Raw genomic sequence first — 10,099 nt, forward strand, 5'->3', positions numbered from 1 at the left:
CGGTTCGCATTGCGAACCAACTTTCTGGTTCGCGAATGCTAAAATCTGTGGCGTGAACACGACAGCCGGTTCGCGATTAGGTGCGGGAACGGGCTCCAGCACGGTCTCAGTCGGCCTGAACGAGCTGTTTGAGAAATATCCGTTGTCTGCCGGTCAGCTGAGAGCAGCATTCCCCCTGTGCCCATCTCACTGCCAGTCAGCTGAGAGCAGCATTCCCCCTGTGCCCATCTCACTGCCAGTCAGCTGAGAGCAGCATTCCCCCTGTGCCCATCTCACTGCCAGTCAGCTGAGAGCAGCATTCCCCCTGTGCCCATCTCACTGCCAGTCAGCTGAGAGCAGCATTCCCCCTGTGCCCATCTCACTGCAGCATTCCCCCTGTGCCCATCTCACTGCAGCATTCCCCCTGTGCCCATCTCACTGCCAGGCTGAGAGCAGCATTCCCCCTGTGCCCATCTCACTGCAGCATTCCCCCTGTGCCCATCTCACTGCCAGGCTGAGAGCAGCATTCCCCCTGTGCCCATCTCACTGTCAGGCTGAGAGCAGCATTCCTCCTGTGCCCATCTCACTGCCAGTCAGCTGAGAGCAGCATTCCCCCTGTGCCCATCTCACTGCAGCATTCCCCCTGTGCCCATCTCACTGCAGCATTCCCCCTGTGCCCATCTCACTGCCAGTCAGCTGAGAGCAGCATTCCCCCTGTGCCCATCTCACTGTCAGGCTGAGAGCAGCATTCCCTCTGTGCCCATCTCACTGCCGGTCAGCTGAGAGCAGCATTCCCCCTGTGCCCATCTCACTGCCAGTCAGCTGAGAGCAGCATTCCCCCTGTGCCCATCTCACTGCCAGTCAGCTGAGAGCAGCATTCCCCCTGTGCCCATCTCACTGCAGCATTCCCCCTGTGCCCATCTCACTGCAGCATTCCCCCTGTGCCCATCTCACTGCCAGGCTGAGAGCAGCATTCCCCCTGTGCCCATCTCACTGCCAGGCTGAGAGCAGCATTCCCCCTGTGCCCATCTCACTGTCAGGCTGAGGCACGGCTCACAGTGTTGCCAGATTGGGCTGTTTCTCGCCCATTTGGGCAGCTTGGGATGGCCGTGTGCGGCTAAAAATGGCATTTAGCAGAAAAACCCGCCCAATTTTTTGCCATAGAAATCAATAGAATTGGGCGGGATTTTGTGCTTCTAGGCGGGTTTTGAGCATTTTTTGGGCTGGAAATCATCCGACTCGTCTGGCAACCCTGACCGCCGTCAGTCTGTCTCAAAGTTCCCATTGTCTCCACAAAAACCCTCAACATGTTCAACAGAGGAGCTCTTGTCTCCTGTTTGACGTAGTAGGCATATTTCAGCCATATTATTCAGCTGCCAGTTGCATGCCCTTCTTTAATTGGAGAAAAAGAGACATTTATATGTGCTGGGCAATGAGCTTCTGCCTAGTCGTGTTCATTTCAGTAGGGTACATGCTCTGGCATCGCTATGGCCCTGACACCAAAGAGGTTGGATATATAATAAGAGGAATTGAAACACGCTCACTCAATGCAAAAGCGTGTGCTGTTACCTGTCAGTCTGTGTCAACATTTCCACTGAATGCCTCCCCATTGTCTCTACAAACCCCCACCATGTTCAACAGAGGACCTGTTGTCCCGCGTTTGACATAGTAGGCATATTTCAGACATATTATTCAGTTGCCAGTTGCATGCCCTTCTTTACTTGGAGAAAAATAGCCATTTATATGTGCTGGGCAATGAGCTTCTGCCAAGCCGGAGATTGTATATGCCGAGATACGCCAACGTAATGGGTTTGGGTCTGCTTAAAGGGGCATGTGCCGTCTGCTTGAGTTGAAAGTTAGTTTTTCCTCAGTAGGCCTACAGTGCCCTCCATTATTATTGGCACCCCTGGTTGAGATGTGTTTTTTAGCTTCCAATTATTATTATTTTTCTCTAAATAATATGGGACCTTAATGGAAAAAAAGAGAAAAATCCAACCTTCAATACAAGTGCACTTATTCAGTGGGGAAAAAATCCCACATAAAGAAATAATTATTTGACATCAAATAATGTGTGTCACAATTATTAGCACCCCTGTTATTAATATTTTGTACAACCCCTTTTGCCAACAAAACAGTACCTAATCTTCTCCTATAATGTTTCACAAGATGGGAAAAGACAGAAAGAGGGATCTTCAGCCATTCCTCTTTGCAGAATCTCTCTAAATCATCCAGAGACCTGGGTCCTCTCCTCTGTACTCTCCTCTTCAGCTCACCCCACAGGTTCTCAATGGGGTTGAGGTCTGGGGACTGAGATGGCCATGGGAGGAGCTTGATTTTGTGTCTGGTTAACCATTTCTGTGTAGATTTGGCCATATGTTTAGGGTCATTGTCTTGCTGAAAGACCCAGTGACGACCCATCTTCAGCTTTTTGGCAGAGGGCAACAGATTTTGATTTAAAATGTCCTGGTATTTCAAAGCATTCATGATGCCATGCACCCTAACAAGCTTCCCAGGGCCTTTGGAAGCAAAACAGCCCCACAGCATCACTGACCCACCCCCATACTTCACAGTGGGTATGAGGTGCTTTTCAGCATGCGCATCTTTCGTGGCACGCCAGACCCACTTAGAGTGTTTGTTGCCAAAAAGCTCAATCTTGGTCTCATCTGACCAAAGCACACGGTCCCAGTTGAAGCCCCAATACCGCTGGGCGAACTCCAGACGTTTGCGTTTATGATTGTGGGTGAGGAAAGGTTTTCTCCGTGCATGCCTCCCAAACAGCTTGTTGGCGTGTAGACAGCGCCTGATGGTTGATTTGGAGACTTTGTGACCCCAGGAAGCTACCATTTGTTGTAATTCTGTAACAGTGAGCTTTGGAGATATTTTGATTTCTCTTACCATCCTCCTCACTGTGCGTGGTGGCAAAATAAACTTGGGTCCTCGTCCAGGCTTGTTTACCACTGTTCCAGTTGTTTTGAACTTCTTAATTATTCCTCTCACAGTAGATATGGTCGGCTGCAGTTGAGTGGCAATCTTCTTGTAGCCTCTGCCTGAACTGTGAAGGTCGACGCACATCTGCCTCACTTGTATGCTGTGTTCCTTTGTCTTTCCCATGTTTAAGAGTGGATAAGAGAAATAGCCTCGGTGTCACGTCATATTTATACCCCAGGGAAACAGGAAGTGATGAATTACTAATTAAATGTTCCTACATACTCTGGTAAACTTTGTAAACTACTGTAGAAATGACAGAAATGCTTCAATTATATTTATTTCCTGGGAATTGTTAAGGGTGCCAATAATTGTGGAACAGGTGATTTAATGAAAAATAATTATTTTTTAGTCAGGGATTTTTTTTATTTTCCTACAATTCATTTGAGTTGAAGGCTACATTTTCCTACAATTTTCAGTGTGACAGTATTCTTCTGCAATAAACACTGAATTTATTTTAAGGCTTTTAACACATCTCAACCAGGGGTGCCAATAATTATGGAGGGCACTGTATAAGTTACAGCATTAGGCTTTTCTTGACCATGGATTCAAGTACGCATAGACCCTGAATAACCCCAGAAAGTTACAATGACCGATTTCTTGTAAAACACTTCAGACCTTTGTTTCAGGACACAGACAGCAAATAGCTAAAGGTGAAGCACCGTTTGCATGAAACACCACCGACAGCAAATAGCTAAAGGTGAAGCACCGTTTGCATGAAACACCACCGAATCCATCTACTGCAGTGGTTCTCAACTGGAACAGTCTTGGGACCCACCATTTTCTAATCTCATTCAGTCGCGACCCAATTTTTTTTAGCGAGACTCGAATGACTGGTTGCACGCTACTATCGCGCATAAACATTCTGATTTTATCTATGACGACAGATGACACAAGTTCAATCGCCTATCAAAATAAAAGTTGTAAATTGTTGCAGGGAAAGTTGGATGTTTTTTTGTTTTTTTAGCGAATCAATGAATTACTTTTTTTTTTACACCACGGCTCTGCGACCCACCCATGACCCCTCCGCGACCCACTTTTGGGTCGCGACCCACCAGTTGAGAATCACTGATCTACTGTATTTGGCCAGCCAATCAGTTTTGTGCAACACGCTTGGCAACTTTGGCCATTTTGGCCACTGCAATGGCCAAGGCCAAGGGCCGAAATCCTCCACACATGTCAACAGTGTTATTGTCTAGATATCGTCTGGAAATCGCCATTTCACACTGAAGAAGGGTGTAAGCCCGAAACGTCTGTGATGTGAGGCGATTAAAAATGAAAAAAGAAATCTGATGAGTGCTTCTTTGTTCACTTTCTTTCTAGATATCGTCTGTGCCATCGTCACCACTACTCAAAGCCAGCAGTCATTGCAGCCAATAGAATCAAAACCAGCGGGCAACTTTGGCCGCTACAATGTCCATGGCCATGGCCCGAAACCCATGCGTATGTCAACTGTTATATCTTCCAGAGATCATCAGCACTGCCATCATCACTCAAAGTCAGGAATCATTGCGGCCAATAGAATCCAACGAGAGGAGATCAACAGCCAATAGAATCCAACGAGAGGAGAACAACAGCCAATAGAATAAAAGGAGAGGAGTACAACAGCCAATAGAATCAAAGGAGAGGAGATCAACACTTACTCGTTCCTCTCCAGTTGGAGAAGCAGCTGCTCGCCTTCCACCTCCAACAGGACCTGCAGAGACGAGGGATGACCCTGTGGGATGGAGAGAGAGAGAGAGAGAGAGAGAGAGAGAGAGAGAGAGAGACAGAGACAGAGAGAGGGAGAGAGAGAGAGACAGAGAAAGACAGAGAGAGAGAGAGGGTGGGGGTGGGGAGAGAAAGGGAGAGAGAGAGAGAGAGAGCGAGAGAGGAAGGGGGGGGGGGGGGGGGGGGGGGGGGAGCGGGGGGGGGAGGGGGAGAGAGAGAGAGAGAGAGAGAGAGAGAGAGAGAGAGAGAGAGAGAGAGAGAGACAAGCAGGCAGACAGACAGAGATACAGACAGAGATACAGACAGACAGACAGACAGAGAGATGGGGGGGGAGAGAGAGATAGAGAGAGAGAGAGAGAAAGAGAGAGAGGGGGGAGGGGGGAGGGAGGGGAAGAGGGAGAGAGAGAGAGAGAAAGGGGAGAGAGAGGGAGAGAGAGAGAGAGAGAGAGAGAGAGAGAGAGAGAGAGAGAGAGAGAGAGAAAGGTGGGGATACAGAGAGACAGAAACAAACAGACAGACGGGAAGAAAAAGAGGGGGGTAGAGAGAGAAGACAGAGAGGGGTGCGGAGATCAGAGAGAGAGAGAGATGGAGAGACATTCAGAAGAAAAGAGAGGACGAGAGAGAGAAAAAGAGAAATATGATTATGCAGTGAGATAGACGAAGTCTATGATAAGGTGACGTGTGTACTGTAACCATCTCATATCTTTTTTTTTTTTTTGCATCACCATTGCATTTCGTCTTTCCTATCGCATAATACAATGGGATACACAGAAGCTTAAGTATGACAGACCCCAATGGCAAGCCTTCCCTGCCATGTGTCAGTCACCATGTGTCCGATGATGTGCTGATGTTTGTCATGAGCCTCCTGAGATTGTTGGAGGCTAAAGCACCATCCCACAGAGTAATGTACAGAGTAAACAAATATAATGTACACACAGTAAACAAAGTAAACACAGTACCATCCACAGAGTAATGTACTAAAGTACCATCCCACAGAGTAACATGCCTGGCAAAACACATCTCGTGCCAGGGCGGAGGGAAAACCTTGGTACATAATGCCAGCCCTAAGAAGAGCTTTGGAGGGAACACCTTGGCACATAATACCAGCCCTAAGATGAGCTTTGTGTGGGAGAATACGGAGCATGATGCGCCACACTTGTTTTACAAGCGGTGCACGCTCTTTTCCACTGTCTTAGCGCTGCCATGACTTGCAGGGATTAGCTTTGCATTTCAATTGTAAGTGACATTAATCCATTTTCAAACCACACACTCGCAGTGCCTGACTTCTGACTTTGTGTGTGTGTGGGTGGAGCTTAAATTTGGTAGCACTGTGACAGGAATGATAAAAACCCACAACACAGAACGCTGTACTCACAGAAATACACACACAAGGAAATCTTAGATAAACGTAGGTCTATGTCTTTAATATAGCATACTGTATATCATTGAAATAGGTACGTGTGGAAAGCCAAGCCAAGTAGTATGTCTGCTCCCAGCTCCCAGCCATACCCCATGTCTATCTCCATTCTGCTTCCCTTCTTTCTTCACCGCCCCGTGATGAAGGCAACGTGTTATTTTCAACCCCTTAGCGCAGCACTATGGCTCTCTGTAATGTCATGTCATAGCAATGGTGTTATATAGTTAAGCATTTTCAGCAAGTGAATAGGCGACCCCTGCTGCAGTAAGCGGCTACAGAACATGTGAAGTATCTCCACATTCTCCAATACACATACAGCCTGTCTATCTCATTATATCGTATCTCCACATTCTCCAATACACATACAGCCTGTCTATCTCATTATATCGTATCTCCACATTCTCCAATACACATACAGCCTGTCTATCTCCTTATATCTCATTACATCCTGTGTGTCAGTGCAGCCCCACTGAGGAGCAGGTCATTGGCCGACAGAGCAAGATCAGAGCTGTGGCCAGCAGGACTAAACAAACGCTGAGTGGAGAATAAGAGGGGGGGGGGGTTGCCAGTGGGGGCCTTCCTTCCATACGTCTGTCCTGTCTGTCCACCCACGCAAAGCTCATCATTATCATATTGCACAAGGGGGAACCCAAAGTTCATCATTATCATATTGCACAAGGGAGAACCCAAAGTGCCTCTCTCATCTTCACTGCTCTTAAAACCCTTTGTGTTGGCTTTCCTTATTGCCCCACTCCTCCACATATTATGGGGTGTCTGGGTGGTCCTCCTCATACACAGTACAGAGTGCAACCTCCACACCCCCACCCCAACAGCCCTGCACACATACTAGGGAGTCCTCTGCTGAGCTGGGGTGTTTTGATAACCACTCTATGAAAACACCACCTCGGGGGTAACACAACCAAGAAATGAAAAGAAAAAAAAAGAGAAAGAACACTCCTACGTTCAACGCTTTTGCTGACATGTCCTTGTTTACTGTGGCACTCGTGTAGACTACGATTACATATAGAATATAGTATATCAGCAGGATTTCCGTTCCCCATCCACCAAAACAAAGGTGCGTTTCTCGAAAGCAAAGTTGTTAGCCAGTTGGAAACTTGGGTAGTTGCCAATGGGAAATTGCATTGCAAACAACAAGGTAGCTAACAGAGTTGGCAACATTAGCTTTGAGAATGCTGAGTTCCCCATCCACCCTTTGCAAAAACCGTTGAACCAAATGAATGCTGTTCATCTACTATGCATGCCTCAAATCCCCAGATTACCTGGGATGTATTACCTTCAGGAATTACACGCTGGTATCACTAATCCACACAAATCAACTCCAATCCTTTCATGAACACGGAAAAAAGGACTTTGCTTTTGGATTTGTTCCTTCAACACACAGATAGTCAGTCTTTCACCGACTACGGCAACTGAAGACCTGCTGTCCAGAAGGCAAACACACAGTACCCTCATTGGACAGTTTCCGATGTTTGATGCTTTATATTCTTTACAACATGTGGCAATGTAGTATGGTACGTACAGTACCTCTAAGGCAGTGTTTCCCAAACTGGGGTGCGTGCACCCCTGGGGGTGCGTGGCCTGCTACAAGGGGGTGCGTGAGCTGAATTGGGCAATGGCAGATATGTGTGTTTTTATACAGCATTAATAAACATTAAGTAGTTTTTAATTGAATGGTGAATTGTATGCTGGAAGAAACATCAAGTCTATTGGAAATAAGGATTCCCCATATGACTCTGCATAATTTGCCATGATTTGTGCAGTGAAGCCATATTTAAGTGGCCATCAGCACACCAAAACATTCCCTTAGGGGGTGCGCGAACCACATTGAAATGTACAAGGGGGTGCACAAGGAAAAAAGTTTGGGAACCGCTGTTCTAGAGGCTTATTTACTGAGTGAATATCTGCATATATGGTGCATTGCTTGAGTTGACCTACCAGTGAGGTGAGGAGGCTGATGGGTTTCTGCTGTCCTCCAATCAGCAGCAGAGGCTCGACCAGCTGGATAGGCTGCTGAGGTGGAGGGGCGGGGCCTCCATGAGGGACCGAACCAGGGAGGTCCGTGGAGTCTATTGGGGAAAAACACAAAAACAAAAGTAGACCAAATTAAATATATGTTGCATATAGTGTGTGTGTTGCTGCACTTCTGCTGTTCGTATCTGAATCCAAATAAGAGTGGTGGTGGCTGAGGTGGTAGAAGAGCCTGTTTGGCAACCAGAAGGTTGCAGGTTCGAACCCCGCTCTGCATGGGCCCCATCATTTATTTAACACCAAGTTGCTCCTGGTGGCAGGGTGGTAGCAAAGAGGTTGGATATATAATAAGAGGAATCGAAACACGCCCACTCAATGCAAAAGTGTGTGCTCAAAATGTGGTCTCCTAAGGTGGCGTTGGCCCCTCTTCTTCTTCTCTTTTCGTGGTGTTTGCACAAGACGTGCGCTACCACCACCTACAGCGCTAAGGGGACTCCATTTATTTTCTACCTCAAGACTCCAGAGGTCTCCTAATCGAAGGTCTCCTAAAGGGGCGTGAAGTGGATAAAGTGGATACCGGAAAAGAACCCGCCTTCTTTATCTCACTCTCATATACGATTCTCTGGTGGTACCCTGCATGTCAGCCACTGGCACCGGTGTGTGAATGAGTGTGAATTGGTGAATGTGAAGCATAAAATGTAAAGTGCTTTTCAGTGCTCTAAAGAGTGGAAAGGCGCTATATAGGCCTACTGTAATTGTAGTCCATTTTCTGATTATTTGAAACCAAATACATTAAAATATGCATTCAATGAGGTAAGGCGCTATATAGGCCTACTGTAATTGTAGTCCATTTTCTGATTATTTGAAACCAAATACAGTAAAATATGTATTCAATGAGGGAAGCCAAATCTACAACCAGTCCAGCTGTGCTGAGTGATATGGCTACTCTTGCGATTAGTGAAAAAAGCAAAGTCTCAGACATTCACTCACAGAGGAAAAATGTTGAGGAAAATTTCCTCCAATATGATCCGTGGCCAACATCTACTTTCATCTACTTACTAGTTCACATGCCGACGAAAGAGAAGACCATTTTGAGGAAAACTGCTGCACCATGACTACAGGGATGGCTACAAGGACCAGAGGAGTCTGTCTCCATGGAAACTCCATCAACACATTCAATATCCCTCTCCCCCATCCCCCATCCCTCACCATCATCATCCGATATCCCTCTCCCCCATCCTCTATCCCGATCCCCATCCCTCTCCCCCATCCTCTATCCCGATCCCCATCCCTCTCCCCCATCCTCTATCCCGATCCCCATCCCTCTCCCCCATCCTCTATCCCGATCCCCATCCCTCTCCCCCATCCTCTATCCCGATCCCCATCCCTCTCCCCCATCCTCTATCCCTCATCATCATCCGATATCCCCCATTCCTCTCCCCCATCCCCATCCTCAACCCCAACCATCCCCATCCGATGTCCCCCACCATCATCCCCATCCCTCTCCCTCTCCCCATACGATATCCCTCTCCCCCATCCCCATCCATCATAATCCGACATCCCTCTCCCCCATTCCTCTCTCCCATCTCCATCTCCATCTCCATCCCCATCCCCATCTCCATCCCCATCCCCATCCCCATCCCCATCCCCCATCCCCATCCCCATCCCTCATCCCTCTCCCCCATTCTCTATCCCCATCCCTCTCTTCATCTCCATCCCTCTCCCCCATCCCCCATCCGCATCCCCCATCCCTCATACCTCTCCTTATCCCCATCCCCATCCCCATCCCCATCCCCATCCCTGCATCCCCATCCCCATCCCCATCCCCATCACCATCACCATCACCATCCCCATCCCCATCCTCATCCCCATCACCATCCCCATCCTCATCCCCATCACCATCCCCATCCCTCTCCCCCATCCCCATCCCTCTCCCCATCTGCACCACTGTTTCTCCGCAAGACATGTCAGCAACACTTCAGCTTTTTAAGGAAACAGCATTTCAGAAACTTTCTGCTG

The 10,099-nt window shown here is 47.8% G+C and overlaps 1 protein-coding gene across 2 annotated transcripts in view; it reads right to left on the reverse strand.

Moving 5' to 3' along the window:
- Positions 1–10,099, reverse strand: part of LOC134466935 (disintegrin and metalloproteinase domain-containing protein 12-like) — a 154,105-nt gene that overhangs the window by 119,093 nt on the left and 24,913 nt on the right. For both annotated transcript variants that reach the window (XR_010038450.1, XM_063220861.1), the window contains exons 2-3: positions 8,048–8,178; positions 4,608–4,681 (exon numbers count right to left, since the gene is read on the reverse strand). Coding sequence is in view for 1 of the 2 variants with exons in the window: in XM_063220861.1 (XP_063076931.1) it covers positions 4,608–4,681; positions 8,048–8,178 (205 nt within the window). In the remaining variant the exon portion in view is untranslated. The remainder of the gene's footprint in view (positions 1–4,607; positions 4,682–8,047; positions 8,179–10,099) is intronic.

The sequence above is a fragment of the Engraulis encrasicolus genome, chromosome 17 (assembly GCF_034702125.1).
Source record: "Engraulis encrasicolus isolate BLACKSEA-1 chromosome 17, IST_EnEncr_1.0, whole genome shotgun sequence".
Taxonomy (NCBI): Eukaryota; Metazoa; Chordata; class Actinopteri; order Clupeiformes; family Engraulidae; genus Engraulis; species Engraulis encrasicolus.